Raw genomic sequence first — 19,428 nt, 5'->3', positions numbered from 1 at the left:
ACATATAAGTAATCCCTTTATTGCTCAAAAGGATTGAATCTATCAAAATTATATTCTCTGTGGAATCATATCCCAAGTGTATTATCACACGTCAACAGTTTCCTGAGTCCATGATAAAACAATGTCATCGATGGGTATCCCGTACCATAAACTACACCACCGAAAGAACGATCCACAAACAATGTATATGTAAATATGTAGCACATTTTATAGATTTACTAATCGCATTGAAGAAATAGGCGGTACGCATATGTGATTACATTTTGTAAAATGCCTTGGCTGGTACTTAGACTTGATTGGACTGTAATGATTCCACAGCCCTCTCATCCAGCACCTATCTGTGGAGATAGAGAGAAAAACATCTATATATAGGCAGCTGCAGAGCCTGGCTGAGAGGAGAGGTCTGTTCTGGGGACGGGATGTATCCTGCCAGTCACCACAGAGAGGAAACGCAGTGTACTGTACGGTCCGGCCCACTTCCCTTACATCCCTTCAGACTATCACACTCAGATATGTATCATGTTAAACCATGTTCATGTACAATAAGATCAGACTGCATACAAGATAACCTAGAGAGAGACATCAATCAGTCTGTGAGAAATCAAACTTAATGAGTTTGATGAGAGGATGAATGCGTTTCCACTTAAGGAATACTGAGAAAAATATTAGGGTCTGGAGTTAGGACAATCATGGAGCTCCATTTGCAAGCTGAACACCACAAAACCTCTCTGGATGCCCATTCACACCACCTGTTACTCACCATGACCCTAAAAGGAGACAGCTGGGCCAATCAGGGCTGAGCTGTGCAACCAGTGGGCCAATCAGACAGCCGGCTGAGAGAGAGGACGTCGCTGGCATCGCCCTCAGCTGTTCCTGGTTTAGAGGCTCAGCTCAGCTCCCATATACAGTGTCCTGGTGTCTGCAGCCCAGAGTGGATCTCAGCTACGTAACCAGAAGCAGTCCACTGTTACCCCCCCTCCCTGTCTGGGCCTCATGCAGGGGGTACGAGGGGCACCTACCTGAAAAACACTGGATGTAATATTGCCCCATCCTAAGTCTGTGATTGACTACCCTTTGCATTTAACAACAAGCCACTGTAGCTGAGAAAAACTGATAATTGAAGTTGTCTGATAACTTAATATGACACATTACCTTTTTACTTTTTATGTTTACACTGACTGATGCTCTACTGATTTACATCAAGCTGTTTATAAAGATTTCACATTTTCACACGTTTTATCAGCCCAAAGTATAAACATTTTTGTTAAAAAGTAAAGAATATAACTTTTGTCAAAATCAGTATTGCATCAACATCTGTAATCCTCCATCCCCTCCCTCCCTCACATCCTACAACTTAACCGCTCAGTTTGGCATTTACAAGTATTTCCATTTTGGGTTACCTCCAACCTGGTCAGATGAATGTACTATGTTCTTCCTGGTTGTTGTTTTTTTGTGCTAACGGTTCTTATTTGGACTTGGTTGAACCCCTAGCCCCTCCTCCAGGCCAGAGAGCCAGGTCCCTAGCCCCTCCTCCAGGCCAGAGAGCCAGGTCGGTAGCCCCTCCTCCAGGCCAGAGAGCCAGTCCCTAGCCCCTCCTCCAGGCCAGAGAGCCAGGTCGGTAGCCCCTCCTCCAGGCCAGAGAGCCAGGTCTTATTTAAGGACTCCTCTCACCGTGGTCCTCTGTCCCAGTGGAAGCATCTGTCTAGTGATACAACTTGGTGAGTGCTTTTCACAGCTTGTTTCTTTACAGGATGTCAGGAGTTCTTTGAGTGTATGTTTGTTCATGTTTAAGTTGTTCTTTGAAAAGTGTCTTGATCTAGCAAAGATAGTCACTGAAACTGGGCAGTGTTGTTTTAAACTGGACTAAAATACTGGGATTGATACTGTAAATGTATACTTTAGTATTTAATAGTAAAGTAAGAGAATACACTTCAAACTGTTAAGTGGAAATGATAGATGACAAGTGTTTTTGTTTGTTGTTTTTCACTGCTGAGCGACAGGATAAGCCCCTTTTGAGACTGATGCGATTTGAAGCACATTTTAAGGATGTACGCAATCTGTAAACACCTAAAATACGTCACAATTAACTGTATATTGTTCATCGTTTTAAAATATTAAATCATATCAAGACCATTAGGACTATACTGAACGCTGTCGAATGAATGAAGCCATTACAGTTGTAGGGAGCAAGGAGCCGAGCGGTGATCAGTGGTGTCACAATGTGCCCAGAGCAGGTTTCTGCTTCCTGGCTCATCCAGACCTGAAGCAGCTTCAGATAGGGGCTACACAGGCCCACGGCTCATGCTTCGCCGTGTTTGGGAGCAGAGGGAGTTGGGAGCTTAAAATAGATGGAGGATCTTGCCTGCTGACGCTGGTATGCCCCTCTTTGGCGCTACCTTCGGCAGCCCCTGAATGTCCCAGGAACTCTTCTGAACATGGAGATACAGTATCAGTAGATGAAGTTGGGACCAAGTAGTTGGGACCAAAATAAAGTCACACCCCAGATTCATCAGCAGTCTGTAGAGACTGTAATGGGTATTTAAGATACACGCTAAGGTATGTGTGCTGTTGATGGCATTTTCCAAACAGCTGATTGACAGAGAAAATATTAACTTTAAGAAGACAATATTTCCTTAAAAGCAAAGATTCTGGTTCTTGTTATCCCAAAAGTGTTAACGTATCTGATTTTGTTCAGTTATGGTTGGCGCTCCTGCTATGCTGTCTATGGCAGGAATGGCTTAGACAGCTGCTCCCTTCTCACTCCCTCCCTCCCTTTCTCCCTTCCTCCCCCATCACCCATAGACCACCAGTGAAGCCCAGCCATGTGTGACGACGACGAGACTACCGCCCTTGTGTGCGACAACGGCTCTGGCTTGGTCAAGGCTGGCTTTGCTGGGGATGACGCGCCCCGCGCTGTCTTCCCTTCCATTGTTGGAAGGCCCCGCCATCAGGTACCCTCAGCCTCCCCCGGGGAACACCACGCACCCATCAGCACACCAAACATGTCTGACAGCTGCTCTGTGATTGGACTGTGTGTGGGTTGTGACTGTGCTGTGATTGGACTGTGTGTGAGTTGTGACAGTGCTGTGATTGGACTGTGTGTGGGTTGTGACAGTGCTGTGATTGGACTGTGTGTGGGTTGTGACAGTGCTGGGTGTTTCCTGCGTTGCTAAGCTCTCCCCTCTCTCCCCTCTCTCCCCCAGGGTGTGATGGTGGGTATGGGTCAGAAGGACAGCTACGTAGGAGACGAGGCCCAGAGCAAGAGGGGTATCCTGACCCTGAAGTACCCCATCGAGCATGGCATCATCACCAACTGGGACGACATGGAGAAGGTGGGTCTCTACTGTCATGTGACCCAGAGGGAATCTACTGTCACATCACCTCCATCCTTAGCCCTGTCAGCACGGCTGGGACAGTGTCTTCCTGTTCTGATGTGTGCGTTTCCTCTCCTGGTCAGATCTGGCACCACACCTTCTACAACGAGCTGCGTGTGGCACCCGAGGAGCACCCCACCCTGCTCACAGAGGCCCCCCTCAACCCCAAGGCCAACAGGGAGAAGATGACCCAGGTACCCAGAACTGTTTTCACTTCAAATCCTGTTTGTTTATGAAGCTGCTGGACTAGAGGTAACCCGCTCATGTTCCTCTCTCCTTCAGATCATGTTTGAGACCTTCAATGTCCCCGCCATGTACGTGGCCATCCAGGCTGTGCTGTCCCTGTACGCCTCTGGCCGTACCACCGGTGAGCAGCACACCTCTCCAGCTTGCTCTTTAGCTACAGCAATAACTATTTATGAAAACTACAAACAAAAAATACATTCAGTCATATATAATGGACCCAGAATAGCTTGGTGTAAAAAATGTGTAATACTAGTGTTGACAGTTTAAGCTACATGATTCTCACTCTCGTTGTCGAGGACGAGTGTTAATCCCTCTTTGGCAGCGTACGTGATGTGTCTGGCTCCATTGATGTCAGCAGCATTGTTCTTTTATGATCTGACAAATGTTTGGAAGGATTTCCACAATGGCAGCTGGTCGTAACTCTAGCAGGAGACGTGTGTGTCTGACCCTGGTCCTTGCCTGCCCCCTACAGGTATCGTGCTGGACTCTGGTGATGGTGTGACCCACAACGTCCCCATCTATGAGGGCTACGCCCTGCCCCACGCCATCATGCGTCTGGATCTGGCCGGTCGCGACCTGACTGACTACCTGATGAAGATCCTGACTGAGCGTGGCTACTCTTTTGTCACAACTGGTGAGGACGTTGAACAAAAGATAACTGTGTCAAAACGTCCTTGCTGTGTGTGTGTTGAACTCCCTCTCCTCACCACCTGAACTCCTCCCCCCAGCCGAGCGTGAGATCGTGCGTGACATCAAGGAGAAGCTGTGCTACGTGGCTCTGGACTTTGAGAATGAGATGGCCACCGCCGCCTCCTCCTCCTCCCTGGAGAAGAGCTACGAGCTTCCTGACGGCCAGGTCATCACCATCGGTAACGAGCGTTTCCGCTGCCCCGAGACCCTGTTCCAGCCTTCCTTCATCGGTGAGTCTCACCTACTGGCTTCCTGTCAGAGTTCAGGGTTTATCTGACACGTGTATTGCTCCATGGTGTCAGTTCTGAGCTGCTGTGATGTTGCTCACCCAAGCTGCTCTGATGTTGCTCACCAGGTATGGAGTCTGCCGGTATCCATGAGACAGCCTACAACAGCATCATGAAGTGTGACATTGACATCCGTAAGGACCTGTACGCCAACAATGTGCTGTCCGGTGGTACCACCATGTACCCCGGTATTGCTGACCGCATGCAGAAGGAGATCACAGCCCTGGCCCCCTCCACCATGAAGATCAAGGTGAGGCTAGATCAATGAGTTCACCTGGTTGACATGTCACAGGGAAAGCAGGCTAACCCTACGACGGCCTGATGTGTACACTGTGCTGACGTGAGTCTGTGCTTTGCAGATCATCGCTCCCCCCGAGCGTAAGTACTCTGTCTGGATCGGAGGCTCCATCCTGGCCTCCTTGTCCACCTTCCAGCAGATGTGGATCAGCAAGCAGGAGTACGACGAGGCAGGCCCCTCCATCGTCCACAGGAAGTGCTTCTAAACATCTCATCTCACCCATACCACATTTGTACTGCTTACTTTACTGTATATACATGTACTGTTGTAATAAAAAGAAATCCTTGTGACAGTAAATTTGTGATGTATTCTTTTTAGTGAATAGTGGTGTTTAGAAGTAAACATGATTCAAAAAAATAAAGGTTCACTTTATGGCCATTACAACCTTTTGACATGCAGCATTGAATAGAATAAGTGTCACTATTCAAAAATATAAATTGTCAATTTATCGTCGTCTTCATCTGTCCTGTATTGGTTTGTACCAGGGACAGTTTTGAACATCTATCAAACTAGTTTCCTGTGTTGAGTAACCAAGCATGTTTCCAGTCCTGTAGTTGTAGTGGTGTGGCCAGCCGCCAGGGGCGGTAGAGAGCATTTCCTCTGCGGTGAAGAATTTGAATGTCGTCTAGCCAATCACAGCGCAGCGTGCGGCAGCGCTGCCGTTTGAAAGAGGAGCGGAAATGTTAAGTCTAGTTCAGAAGCAGAGTCATGCAGTTAGCCTGCTAGCAGCCTAGCACGTTAGGGTTCTTTTAGAAGACATGTAGACAAAAGGTTTTGGTATGTAAGCTTGTTTGGAAAGAGCAGACGGTTGTGATAATGGTTGATATGCAGTAGAAAGAGATTAGCTAAACAAAAAGGAAGTGAGGTTTGATGACGGGGGGGCAGCGTATCGCTAAAGTAGCCAGCTAACTTCAGACAGTGGTGTTCTGAATACAGATTGCTGAACGTTTCCAGGACTTAGGTAGATTACTAATGCACGGTTAAAAGTAACAGTCAAGTGAAAATGAAGGTCATGGAAAGAAATGTGTTGCGTCTGGCTGCGGTTCAACACCTTCGGACGGCATTTGGGATAAAGACAAAAAACTGGAACAAAAATAAAGCAAGCGGCTGCAAGATGACAGCTAACGATGGCTACTCGGTACGTGTTATTACGTGTCAATCTTCTGACTTGTTTTGTATTAGATTGTTTCTTGTTCGCTATACTGCTTTATCAAGAGTAGTCTGATTTGAGACGGAGAATTTTACGACCCAGACGACAGCTGCTGAACTGAACGGTGTGAATAACGCATTGTTTGGGACTTGTTGGTTAACGAACAACTCATTTACATATAGCCGTCACACTTTAAACCCCCATTGTTAGAGCAAGAAATTGTCACCCATTGTTAGTGTAGCAATCCAAGTTTGTTTCAACAGCTTCACGATTGTTACTTTGAGATCGCAGTAGCTAAACTAGAGCTATATTTCAAACTTTATATGTCCGGGATTAAGTCAAATATTGCAAAAAAGGGCCAATACTTTATTAATACGTAAACCTTTGCTATGAGGTAATGGACTCTTTTTCAACTATTTCCATGCCACTATTCAGAAGCAGTCGTTATATTCGCTACAGGTAATTCAATTTAACTTGAGCTAGACAGTACACAATTGAAGTTTTGTAATGAGTTTTCCACTTGCCAACTGTAGACAGAGGTGTTTCTAAACTGAAACACGAGGCTAGTCATCCAGGCTGTTGTTTTTCAAATGTACAGTGAATTTTCCCTCTAAAACACAGGAATGTTTGACCTTTGTAGATCAGGTGAGACAGTTGAATCCAACAGTGGAATGCAGAACCGTCACAAGATGGTTTGAGGGCAAATCTGCTACTGGGGGGGGGAGCAGGAATCATGTGAAGACTAGAATCTCCTGAAACCATGTGCAGAAATGTGATTGATTTGCTTCATAATTAGATTATAAGGGAGTTAATAGTCGAGAAAAATGTATAGCTCCTCTTCAAACAAACCTTGAATGGAAACATGTTGTTTTGTTCTCAGGTGAAAGTGTTTGGGGTACCATTGGAGAGTCTGCCGCAGCGTAAGGTTGTGTATGGGGAGGTCCCCTGCTTTCTGGTGGATGCCTGCTCCACTCTCCAGGAGCACATAGACACAGAAGGCCTGTTTAGAAAATCGGGCTCCATTGTTCGTCTGAAAGCCCTGCGGGTGAGTGGTGGCTGAGGTTGACTTTGCTTTCAATAGGGGGGACCTTGACTCTGGGAACGGTCCAACACAGGCTCCATTGTCTCCCCAGGCAAAGCTGGATCTGGGTGAGGAGTGCCTCTCCACCGCGCTGCCCTGCGACGTGGCTGGCCTGGTCAAGCAGTTCTTCCGGGAGCTTCCGGAGCCCGTGTTGCCGGCGGAGCTGCAGGAGTCCTTCCTCCGGGCCCAGCAGCTGTCCAGTGCGGAGGACCGGTCCTCCGCCACGCTGCTGCTGTCCTGCGTGCTGCCCCACAGGAACCTCAGCCTGCTGCGATACTTCTTCAGCTTCCTCTACGATGTTTCTCAGAGGTACGTCCTTCCCCTTTCTTCTTTACTGACTAATGGAACCGTCGCTTTTAGGTGCTCATTTAGCTGAGATAGGTGCTCATTTTCTGTGTTCATCTCTGTCTCCAGGAGTGCAGCCAACAAGATGGACAGCAGCAATCTGTCTGTGATTCTGGCTCCCAACCTTGTGCACGCAGGAGACGGGACTGAGAAGATGAACGCCAACACAGAGAAGCGGCTCAGGCTGCAGGCTGCCGTGGTGCTCTGCCTGATAGAGAATGCCCAGGACGTTGGTACTGAGCTACCTCTTGTTGTTGAGCAGCAAAATAACCTTTTACTGATTTGTGAATGACGTCATGTTTGCCTTTCTTAGTGTTCTAGCGTTTCCAATGTTTATGGAAGTAAGCCGTTAGAGCTGTAACTTTACTTAGTACATCTACAGATCTAAAGGTCAATGCAATTTCAATTGGGTTCAGATAATTTTGGCTAAACTGCATGTTGGTCACCGCTCAGGGCTCAGGTGTGTGTGTGTCTGGTAGGGGTGGTTCCAGGGTTTCTGATGGAGAAGGTTCCAGCCATGCTGGGCGGTGAGCTTCTCTCTCCCTCCCTTGAGGAACCTGAGGAGCTGGACTCATCAGGGATGAAGAGGAGACGCAGACGGAGCTTGGGAGGTGAGGTTCCACCTGCTGTCCATGTAGAGGAAGATGTGTTCCCGGTGGTTTACCTGCCACAATGAGAGGTTATTCTTACAGTTCTGGAGAATGTGTGTGTGTGTGTGTTGGCTATAGTGGGGGAGGATCTACACAGCATGAAGGCAGTTTAGTTGAATGTGAATGTTCTGGTTTGCTCTCGTGTTGCAGATATGGTCAGTGGAGCTCTGAATAAGTTAAAAACTAGTAGAACCCCCACTCCCAGCCCGCAGTCAGACAGATGTGGTAGGTATCCAGGTTAGCTACCGCCTGCCTACCGTTGCCTCTCCGGAGCTGTTAGAGCAGGAAAACCACCAAGACCATTCATTCCATCAGACTTGCATCATGATCAGCTGCTTGACTTTCACAGAGAAATGCAACCCCACTTTTAATCTCTTCTGATTGGCTTTATGTGCTTTTAGATTTTTGTCGCAGTACAGATGTACCCGTTTGTGCCAGTACAAATGTTTTCTCTGGCTATTTGAATGAAGGTGCCTGTGATGCTTCATAGGAGACTGCTCTTCTGCCTGTGATGCTTGTCATTGACTCTAATCCTTTCCTTAATTACAAATCCTGAGAATCCATGCTCATGACTTCAATGAATTTGGTTCTGAATGATTTTCCAATGAGTTTCTGGGGGTCCTGCCTAATCCCTGCCTCTGATCCTAAACCCTGTCCCAGTCTTCTCAGCCACCCCTGTGATCATGACGCCAAACATCAAACGAAAGCTCCCGCTGGAGGCTGGCCACAGCTATGGCTTCTCCAGCAAGAAGCGGAGATCCATCAAAAAGACTCTGGGTATAGAGTTACTGCCCAATGCTCTGTTTGGGGGCGTATCCACTCCTGCTGCAGGTAGAGCTGGACCTGAGCTGGATAAGATCACTGTTACTGCTTCCATCTTGTCTTCTGCTGTGGTTTGTTTCTCAGACGTTTCCCTTGTTCCTGTTTTCATCTTCAGATCCCAGTGTATCGACCATGAATACTTCCCAGAATCCTCTGGCTTCAGCTGGGCCAGCCAATCGGCAGGCAGCTAGCTCTGGGCGGAGGAGGAGCAGGAGGCTGAGTAACAGACATGCTGTCAGCCGGTACGTAGCGCCACCTCCGCCAAACCCCAACACACCCCCTCCGCCAGACCCCAACACACCCCCTCTGCTCCAGCGCTTGCTGAGTCACCAGTCGTGTGTTTGTCTTCCAGAGTGGAGTCCGGGAAAGCTGGTTGCTTTTCTCCCAAAGTCACTAAGAAAGAGGCAGTCCGCAAATCCCTCCGCCTGCGCTTCAGTTTGGGGCGGAGCAGCCGAGAGACTGTAAGTGCAGCCAGCCTCTACTGAGCTCACCTGGGTTAGCTTTCTGAGCTGAAGGTCACTGCAGCCTCACTGCGCTTTAACCGTATTAATCAGAATGAATCGTTGATATGCAAGACTGTGCGATTCTGCAGTACTAGGTCACAGGGGCACTTTGGTTATGGTGCTGTAAGAATTTTCTAATCTTACAAGTATGTTTTACAATCATTTGCATGATTGTTTTTAACTTTGAGCGTATTTGTAAAATTGTTGGCAACTTGGGCACTTTATATAGAGGTCTACTTATTGATGATGGTTGATCTGGGTTTAGGACATTTTAGCATTTAATTCCTCAAATCTTCTGTGTTTTTATAAGTTAGAACTATCAATTAATCCTATTTATTAGGATTTAAAATATTAACTTTTGTGACATGTAATATATTTAACCAAATATATTTGCCCAAACTAAACATTTTTGGGGGTACTTTGAAATATGTTGCTGAAGTGGGTCATTTATGTATATTTGCTACTTAATAAAATTTATACTGAGCAAAGACATGAGTCCATTATCAAATTTCTTCTGAGTTACTAACTTAATAACACTCTGAAGAATATTTACCCTTGAACTCATTTACATTTAATTTAGTCTCATTTGATTAACTCAATAAAATTAATTAATAAGATTATAACACATGTAATGTCAAGACGTAAGTGTAAGACTTACCACTAATGCAGGTGTAACACGGAGGCCTTCATCTTAGTGTCATGTCTCATGTCATGCTGCATCAGGGGTCAGAGGGCATCGGCCTGAGACTGGCCACGCAGGAGAGAACCAGCAGCATCTGCCCCAGAGTCCCCACGCCCAGACACCCAGCCCTCAGCTCCACCATGCCCAGGGACGGCACCTCCTCCCGGGGTGAGTACCTCAGCAGACTGGGTACAGCGCACCAGGTCGGCTGACACGTCTCAGGTCCTGTGTGTCAGGTGTGTGAACTCTCCTCTCTGTGTTCCTCAGGCTCCAGGTTCATCAGTAAGTCGGAGGACAACCTCCTCACTCCGCAGTGTGAGGGCGGCGCCCAGCAGACCTCCTGGAGCGGGGACACCCTGGACGCCCTGGGCTTCAGCTCCTTCACCGACACCCCCATAAACACGTGTCTGAGGAGCAGTTACTACTCCTCAGAGCCAGCCATCGTCACCTCCAAGCCCCCAGCCATCGTCACCTCCAAGCCCCCCGCTGCAGCCGGCCCGCCCCCGGAGCTGAGCTGCTCCTCCAGGGCAGAGAGCCCAGAGCGGCAGGCCTCCTTCTGCGAGGCCCGGGGCCCGACCGGCCCCACCCTGCCCCAGATCAGGAGGGCTTTCTCTGTGTCTGCGAGAGACCTGCAGGGCGTCCTAGCAGACCACGGCCCCTCTGCTGGAGGAACCAGGCAACAACCAACCAAGACCAGCCTGAGTCCTGGGCCAATGCCTCCTCCACCCCAGCCCTACACACCCACGGTTGTGATCCTGAACAAGGACTTCTCTGGTTTCCCAACCCCACAGAGAGCCCTGGCTGATGACCAGAACATCACCTTTGGTCAGATGGAGATGGTCCGCTTGTCGCCCCTGCACATAGACAGCGCTCTGTTTGAGTTTGGGATGGGTGGCAGTCCTGCAGAGCAGGCTGGTGACGGCCCCCTGGCCAGGGCGGGTGTTGGGAACTGTGTGGAAGAGGAGTCTGGAGAGGAGCAGAACAGCAGCAGGCTGATAGATGCTCTGGACATCCAGAGTCCGGCCCACTTCCAGCTGAGAGTCTCGTCTGGGTTCCAGTCCACCCCCTACAGAGCCTCAGGATTGGGGCTCCTCCACGACCGGAACTGCCCTCTACCCTCCGCTAAAGCTCTGCTGGTACCCGAACCTGATGACGGGGACCTGCCAGGGGCACGCAGCCCGCCGCAGCAACAGGCCTCCCCAGGCACGCTGGAGACACGCAGACTACGAGTGGCAGAACACATCCAGCGCTTCAACAAGCTGACCCTGTACTCTCCCCAGGCCCAGGCTGCCATGATCCGTTCCCCGCTCAAGTTCCAGCGGACCCCCGTGCGCCAGTCTGTACGCAGGATCAACTCCCTGCTGGGGGAGCGGGGAGGCTCGGTGGGCAGGGCGGTCAGCCTGGAGGGGGGCCTGTCAGCTGGGCCTCAGCTCCAGCCCTGCCAGGGTCCAGACATGGGTGTCTGGGTCGCCCAGGACCGGGTGCACCCCACCAGGACCAGACCTCCAGTCCCGCCCAGGAAGCCAAATCCCACGGCCCCAAAGCCCAGGCCTGGGGCGCTGGGAGACCTCACCAACCAGGTGCCCTCCAGAGCAGACGCTGCCCCCTGCAGGAAGACGAGCGCAGGTGGAGGTCAGGGGTCAACGCTGCAGCAGCTGGGGAGGGAGGAGGCACGCTACAGAGGGTCCCCACGGCAACCGCTGAATGACGGCAGGCTGCTCTCTGCCACCAAACCGATAGATCTGTAGTAAAAACAAACACCCAACTTCCTGTTGGCTCTTCCCGTCACTATGCAGGTCCCGCAGTCTGACTGGGCGACCTCTGAACCCTCCCTTCACAATGACTCATTCTTCATGTATCAGGGGTTTAATTTATTGTGATTCCTAGTTGCTGTTCTCAGAGAGGTTGTGCTGGCCGGGCTGGATGAGTAGCTGTCCTCTGCTGGTGCCTTTGCCTGCTAGTTTGATACTCTTGTGTTGGTCTGAGAGGAGCTTTGCACATTGTGACACATCAGTGTAAAGGAATGAGTGTTGGGTAGTTATTAGATTAGTGCAAGCCAAATGATGTATGGTTGGAATTGTTTTACATTTATTGGTATTTATCTTATTCCTATTTTGGTCTTAGAAAAAAAGAATAAAAATCTGTTTGCAGGGGGAAAAAAGTACGAAATGTAATTTTTTGATCAAGGGCTATGTTTTGGTTTCTTTGTTAGGGTTTTAAAGATCAAGGCACCTTTTGTAGGTTTATGAATAAATCTACATTCATACAGTATTGATGTTAAATGTCCTGCTGTCCTTTGATTTCAAAACCTCTAGTGATTTTTTTGCAAGTTGAATGTCTGTTCCAAAACCAATAAATACCAAATTTTCTAAATATTTGGGTTCACTTTATTGCATCAGTTAGACCAAATGGGAGTTCTGAAGGTGAATCAACACTTGTAGTTGCAGTTTGCCTCCACAAGGTGGAGTCCTAGATTCAGTCGTGTCCAAACAAGTTCTGCTGTTTCTAAAGCAGCTCTGTTTCTCAGCCCAGGGTTGTGGAGTACCTTCCACCAGCAGACCTATACTGCCGTGGCCCTGCTTCTGATAAGGATACAACATGGCCAGAAGGTCATTTGGTAAGTGTCACGCAATGTTGGTTACTTGGTTGAAATCAATTCAGAAGGCCTATATTAAACGCGTTTAGTATTATGATCATAATACCTCATTGATAATTGAATAATAATTGTTTCAACTGGAAATAAAATGGATATGAATTGGATGTAACAGTTTTTTTGCAGCGAACAGACGGATTCAGTGTCCAGGCACTACTAAACCACAACAGAACTTTACCAGTGCAGACTACGCATAAAACCAGTTACATGTTCGTTAGTCTGTCTGGAGCGCTTTTTTTTTGCATCATGTTGACATCGCGGTGAATTCTGTAGGCTAGACAGCTACCGCGACCATGTGCCAAACAGATGGGCAGTGGGCCTAAAAATAATCCAGGACTCAAGGTATTGACTGGAAATACGCAGGATATACGGTGTTAGAGCTAACATGCAAGGTCACTATATTTTAACTTTGCTATTCATTTTAAATAGGTGTAGGTTCAAATAACCTACATGAAGCTAGTTGACAAGGAAACTTTAAAACCTAAAACCAAACATTTTACTATAGTGCAGCCGGCAAATCCTTGTTGTTTTAATATTTTTTTTTTGGTCAATTGACTACAGCAACCTACTGTGACAACAACAAAAACTTGGAACTTTCTTTCCGAGTGTCAATTTTCATAGATTCCTTACGGAAGAAAGTTAATTTATATGACTTTTGCCAAGAATGTGTGAGCCTAATGTTTGCCAATTGAAAAATGCATTCCTCTAGCACATTAATATAAACAGATTATGAATAGTTTATACGATTCACTTTGTAGATTTTGAAAAAAATTGGCTAACATAAAATGCATCAAATTATGATATCCACTGTGCAGGAATCGGACACAATTCCTTGAAATAGGCGCACACCAATGACTAAATTCAAATGCTTATTCCAAAAATGGAGAAAATATCTCGGCTTCTCTTAAAAATTGATCTAAAAACTTCAGTGCCGTCGGGATGCTTAACACGTTTCTTTAAAAGTAGCCTATGACTTTAAATGCAGGTCTTAAATGATTCCGTTCATTAACTCAGTGAAAGGATATGCATTGTTTGTGAGAAAATTTGACATTTTGCTCAACTTTAAGGACTGTAGGTTTACAGTTGACCATCCTGTCTAAAGACTTGTCCCCAAAACCAGATGCGGTGACATTTTTATCCCTTTAATTTACTTTTTCGTTTCTGTCATACACAGATTTTATTTTGTAGGTTTGATATATTTCTTTAATCTATGGCTGTATCCAATAGGCTATTGCAACTAAATAAACGTAACGTTTTCAGGCAGTTGATATTCATGGTCCCACGGGGCTGGTTGTGATGCGAAATGGAAATAATAAATGGTCCAGATTGTCCAAATACGCCTAAGTAAATTGTTTATTTACGAAATGTATTTTGTAAGACAATTATTGCTAAACATTTCCGAAATCCTTGTGAGCTCAAATTTGGATCCTTCAACAGCACGGAAACAACGCTCATTATAGCAGTCAGGTGTCACGGGCTCCATACATGTAGGCCCAATTTAGAAGCTAATTAGGAATTACCTTGTAATATGTAGGCGGCAAGTTGGGAAACACTATTTAATAAGCATTTCTTAATAAAAATTATTAACAAACGTTTATTACGAAAACGTATATAGGCTACGCCTATCTTTGACATGTAAGTCCACAATGTGTGCCCAACAGAGCAAAGATCCCGTATCCACCAGATCCACGGCTAGCCCCTGGTTGTCTGTTTTCTAAAGTGAGTTCAGGAGTGTTGAGGGGGCGGATAGTTTTCATTTCCCCTTCATCGTGCTCAGCCAATAATGTAGAAGGATGTGTTGTGCACATCTCAGCTGGCAGACGTTTAAAAGAGAGACAGTCCGGCGCTGCTGCAGTGTGTATTCAACCACAGCCTCTGTCTATGGAATCATTAACCACTGCAGACTCTCATCACCGCGCGCCTTCATTGCAGTACAGTCCATCCCATTAGCACCCTCGCGCCTCTGGACACCTCAGAAAGAAGACCCACCAGAGAACATTTCACTCGTGGACATTTTGACAGGTGAGTGAATTTGACCGTTTTTACAGTTCCTAGCCTACCTTCAACAAGAACGTGCTTTTAAAATTATTATCATAGTATCATAGTTCATTTAGATCCTTTAGAAGTGTACTTCGTTGTAGACCTTTCTCTACCCTATCGGATGATTCTATACAAAATATGAAGGCTTAACCGTCAATATGAACATGAACACGAAGGCTTACTGTCAGGGGCGTCGTTAGACCCTTTTTACTGGGGCACGTGCACCAGTATAAATCTGCTGTGCACCAATAAAATCTAAAGTTTGAGTTTTAACAATTTACTTTATTAGTCAGTGCATTAATTTAGGTTGATAATCCCGGAAAAAATTACGCAGTATCTCAACGCTTGTAAAATCAAAGCAGTTTAACCGAAAACACAAACATGTCAGCGAGCTCTTCTGAGCTTGCCAAATAGCCACTGCAGCACTCACACTGAAGTCCAGGTGTCGGACTCGGCACACAAGTCAGAATTGAGGTAGGCTAAGAAAGCATTACAAAACTAAAGAAAGTTTCTAAATGATAGGCCTACCTATCATCTTATTTTTACTAAAACATAAAAACAATATTACATGAAGCAAAAAAAAATTGTAGGCTTGCATTAACTATGGATGTCCCTGCCAAAGCTGATATAAAACTTGCGTCCCTGAACTGTTGTATAGTGGGTTAAGCAAGGGGAGTTTCTATAGCCTAGTAGTGCATTGTGCTCAACAGCTTGGAAGATATGGGATATGAATAGGGGCCTGTGCCCCAGTACAGTTTTATGTCTAACGACGCCACTGCTTACTGTTAATATGAACATGAACACGACGGTCTAAGTTTCCAACCACATTACATCACTTCAAACGCTTTACACAGGCTCGTGCCATTATTTGTCTGCTCTCAATCAGTTACGGTTTGGCTTGCGCCTGCATTGATGTCTAAAGTATTTAATCTCACCTAGAATTTGTATACATATTTGTTTACTGCTTCTATTTAATCATTGTAAATAATGCTTAGGTAAGTCAATACAATGGTCTTATATGGACAATTGCATGAAGGTCGAACAGCCGAGACAAGCATGCGTATTTACGCAGCGTAATGACTGACCTACGTAGCATTGTATTAGAAATGTTGTATCATGAATGTTCTCTTCCTTCTCCAAGGATGGCAAATTCAGCGCGTGTCCTCTGTGGTATGGTTTTCATCATGGGGTTGCTATCATCTCCCGTGGATTCCAAAAGGAACAGAGGCTCACAAGGCGCCATACCTCATCCAGACAAAAGCAACCCAAACGAATCGGAGCAGCAACCCCAGCCACCGCAGGCGGGCTCGGGTTCCCGGGGGCGGGGGAAGAGCTCCGCCGCGCCGGCCGAGGAGGTTCTGGAGTCCAGCCAGGAAGCGTTACACGTCACGGAGCGCCGCTATCTGAAACGGGACTGGTGCAAGACCCAGCCACTAAAACAGACTATCCACGAGGAGGGCTGCATCAGCCGCACCATCATCAACAGGTTCTGCTATGGACAGTGTAACTCGTTTTACATCCCTAGACATGTGCGGAGGGAGGAAGGGGCTTTCCAGTCCTGCTCCTTCTGCAAGCCGAAGCGGTTTACCACCATGACGTTTACTCTGAACTGTCCAGACCAGCAGCCTTCCACCAAGAAGAAGCGTATCCAGCGCGTGAAGCAGTGTCGCTGTATATCCATAGACCTGGACTAGGCACAGGTACTGATTAGTCTTCATTGAAATGGTCAGTCTTGGCCTGATCATAAATCAACCAGACTATTGAAACCAAGGAAATTATCAATTTGCTAAACCTCAAACACATTTACCCGCACGGGGATGAAGCGCCATAGCAGTGGACCGCTAACCCATCGTCCAATGTTGATACCGGACTTTAGTGAACAAATCCTGCTTAATCAAATATTTCGTATTGTGTCCGTCTAATTTCACATCAAGCGAATTATATTCGTGGCTATAGCAACCGTGCACGTCTTGATCACAACATGCTGTCCATTGCCTTGTCTCACCTCCAAATACGTTTGAATTTCTGTTCACAGGATCCTTCTTTTACTCTTTTGGGCCAATACAACAAACAGCCTAAAACACACAATGTAGGTTTGATAGTTTCTATATCTGAGGTTCTGAGTTTCCACTGTGTGGAATGTTAGGGAGACGGAGGGCTTATTTGATAATGAGATGCTAAAGACATTTCATTGATATTTTCTGTGAATTTCGACCACCCAGTAGTTTCAGTGATTTTGTAAACGTAGGCCAATAGGCTAGTTTGATTCTATAAATATATACAATAAAAGATTTGTTAAAATGTTTGCTGTACAGAGTTTGTTTAAAATGTTGAAGATGGAAACATTAAATATGTAACATGTTAACCTAATACTTTGTCTACGTTGTGTATGCAGTTTTTAAGAAGCGTAGGTTGTCCAATTGCCAAAATAAACTATCGACATAATGTTTTGTAAACTTTTGTCAGTTAAAGCAAGCCACAATCAGTGCATGGGTAAATGGACTGTAAAGTAGGCTAAATGATTCCTTAAATTGCTAAGAATGTGTTCATGAGTGTGTTATGCATCAGGCTGATCCGGAACACAACATGAAACATCTTTCCAGCGATGAGGCCTCTTCTTGCTCGGAGCCAAACTCTCGCTGAGACTTTTCTATGTTTCTTAAACCCATGATTTGTTTAGTTGTAAAACTACGGTCATTCGCGACGAAAGACCGCAAGAATCGCTATTTCACCGTTTGTTTATAACTTTAAATAAGATTATGCAATTGTATATACGGCTTATTTTGAGGTCGGAAATCTTGAATTTAAGTTCAAATTAAACTTGAACTGCGCGTGTATGATGTTCAAAGAACCGAACCTTTCAATCCAATCAACCTCGTGCTCAACCACGGTCTCACTGGCGTTACACTGATGCGCGCAATGCATAAAGCAAGCCTTTAATTTTGTATCTAGAAACCAATGTTCTAAATTATAAATTAAGTGCGATTTTACATCAAGCAAAGGAATGTGATTATCACTGGAGTCTTTGAAATTAACATTTTATTTTGGATACTGCATCGTTATTGAGCTGAAAAGATGGGTGTGTAGGTTTAAACAAGAGTCCGGTCAAGGTCGCTCATCATGGTCAGACTTTGGTGACTGAATCATAGTGAGGTTTGCAGCACAACACACTTACCTGGAGCTACTAATATATAAAACAGTTATATGTGTGACAATGGGGAAGTAAAATTAATTGAATTATCATATTCAATTTAGGAAAACGTTTGAGGTAAACTTTACAACTGTTATGTTATGATTTGTAGTTTAATGGCACACTGAAAATATGGAAAGTAGAATTTCCATGTGTAAATGGAACAGAATACGCCAGTCTGAATGATGGAACTATTTAACATTAGTGGCCCTCAGCGGGATCCGTCAGTTTTAAGGTACGTAGCTTGATGTTTCAAGCTACAGTTATGGCTTGAACTGATATGCACAATAGTTTCCACTAACCAATGTATAAAATGCTCTATGTAGATCTATGAACAGACCATGTTGTACCTAGCCAGATCATTGCTTTAAGTTAAGTATAGATAAATATAATTTATAATAAAGCAACTATCACCATGTAGCATTAGTGATATCAGTAAAAATCTTTCACCCAAACCAGCAATTTCATGCAGCTTCCTTACACTTCTAAATCAAATACTAAAATACAGCCTCAACGACAATAACAATACAATTATTTTGGGATAAAATACATCTTTGATGAACATAATATATGGCCATACTAGAGGTTTATCCCTCTCATTACGCGTTAGTCATTCAGCGTTTCCAGACCAATAAAAGGTCAAAAATATTTTGTTCTTACAGCTTTTACTCTAAAAATGAAAAATGGATGATGCCTTTTCCATCACATATTGTAACTTACCCATCATCAAACCTTGGAAACCAAATGATTGCATAGTAGTAGAAACTGATGTGAAAAGTGCTAACACTTGATAAAGGAGCATCCAGCCAATCCTAATGAGGCTGGTAAACATGTACTACAGCTCTTACAAGCGGGAAAGTGCTTAGGGTAGTGACAGACAGTACATATGTCATGAACAACATTCATAACTAAGAACTAACTATTCTATACACTTCTAAAATTTACGGGAGCTCTCTAGGCTAGATATGGCGGGTCCTTTGTTGTGTGTGTGTGTGTGTGTGTGTGCGCGCGTGAGTGCGTGAAGGAGGGAGGGGTTTGTGTTTTAAGTCCCGACTTTTCCCTCACCCAGGAGAGGTCAGTCTGGTACAGTCAAACATTGTACCACACCCAACACACACACACACACCCAACCCACACACATCACACCCACCACACCACAATTACACACCGACACCCAACACACACTCAACATTAAGACCTCCAATCAAGTGCGTGTTCCTTACGTTAAAATACTTTAACAACTGAGCCCTGCTCGTATCAACATGTAATGCAAGACTCCACTAAAGCTCCTCTCTGGAGTCATGGATATTACTTCCATCATTCCAAACCCCTGTTTTCCTGTGTCTGTCTGTCTCTGTCTATCTGTGTCTGTCTGTGTCTGTCTGTGTCTGTCTGTGTCTGTCTGTGTCTGTCTGTC

The 19,428-nt window shown here is 45.7% G+C and overlaps 3 protein-coding genes and 1 long non-coding RNA gene across 6 annotated transcripts; 3 read left to right on the top strand and 1 right to left on the bottom strand.

Annotated features, from left to right (window-relative positions):
• Positions 1 to 205: 205 nt before the first annotated feature.
• On the bottom strand, positions 206 to 1,445 carry LOC136949610 (uncharacterized). Its single transcript, XR_010877438.1, has 3 exons — positions 1,401 to 1,445; positions 761 to 1,019; positions 206 to 338 (listed from the first exon to the last, which is right to left on the bottom strand). It is a non-coding gene; the product is annotated as an uncharacterized lncRNA (long non-coding RNA).
• Positions 1,446 to 1,642: 197 nt separating this feature from the next.
• On the top strand, positions 1,643 to 5,192 carry LOC136948818 (actin, alpha cardiac muscle). The gene is made up of 9 exons (XM_067242901.1): positions 1,643 to 1,718; positions 2,803 to 2,951; positions 3,204 to 3,332; positions 3,458 to 3,568; positions 3,657 to 3,741; positions 4,093 to 4,254; positions 4,349 to 4,540; positions 4,666 to 4,847; positions 4,957 to 5,192. Exons 2-9 carry the CDS (start codon positions 2,823 to 2,825, stop codon positions 5,098 to 5,100), a joined length of 1,134 nt encoding a protein of 377 aa, XP_067099002.1. The 5' UTR covers positions 1,643 to 1,718; positions 2,803 to 2,822; the 3' UTR covers positions 5,101 to 5,192.
• Positions 5,193 to 5,498: 306 nt separating this feature from the next.
• Positions 5,499 to 12,482, top strand: arhgap11a (Rho GTPase activating protein 11A). 2 transcript variants are annotated; one of them, XM_067243082.1, is made up of 11 exons: positions 5,499 to 6,033; positions 6,926 to 7,090; positions 7,179 to 7,435; positions 7,541 to 7,704; positions 7,951 to 8,082; positions 8,272 to 8,346; positions 8,782 to 8,952; positions 9,059 to 9,185; positions 9,296 to 9,404; positions 10,170 to 10,296; positions 10,396 to 12,482. In XM_067243082.1, the coding sequence occupies exons 1-11, from the start codon at positions 5,899 to 5,901 to the stop codon at positions 11,874 to 11,876; spliced, it is 2,943 nt and encodes a 980-aa protein (XP_067099183.1). In that variant the 5' UTR covers positions 5,499 to 5,898; the 3' UTR covers positions 11,877 to 12,482. The 2 variants fall into 2 exon arrangements, with proteins under 2 accessions (XP_067099183.1, XP_067099184.1); XM_067243083.1 differs by lacking the exon at positions 8,272 to 8,346.
• A 3,481-nt stretch (positions 12,483 to 15,963) lies between these two features.
• Positions 15,964 to 16,555, top strand: grem1b (gremlin 1b). Of its 2 annotated transcripts, XM_067243587.1 has the most exons (2): positions 15,964 to 16,081; positions 16,199 to 16,555. In XM_067243587.1, exons 1-2 carry the CDS (start codon positions 15,964 to 15,966, stop codon positions 16,513 to 16,515), a joined length of 435 nt encoding a protein of 144 aa, XP_067099688.1. In that variant the 3' UTR covers positions 16,516 to 16,555. The 2 variants fall into 2 exon arrangements, with proteins under 2 accessions (XP_067099688.1, XP_067099686.1); XM_067243585.1 differs by having other exon boundaries at positions 15,964 to 16,555.
• The last annotated feature ends 2,873 nt before the right edge of the window (positions 16,556 to 19,428 follow it).

The sequence above is a fragment of the Osmerus mordax genome, chromosome 9, assembly GCF_038355195.1.
Source record: "Osmerus mordax isolate fOsmMor3 chromosome 9, fOsmMor3.pri, whole genome shotgun sequence".
In the NCBI taxonomy this organism is placed as follows: Eukaryota; Metazoa; Chordata; class Actinopteri; order Osmeriformes; family Osmeridae; genus Osmerus; species Osmerus mordax.
This window is presented reverse-complemented; position numbering and strand designations above follow the sequence as displayed.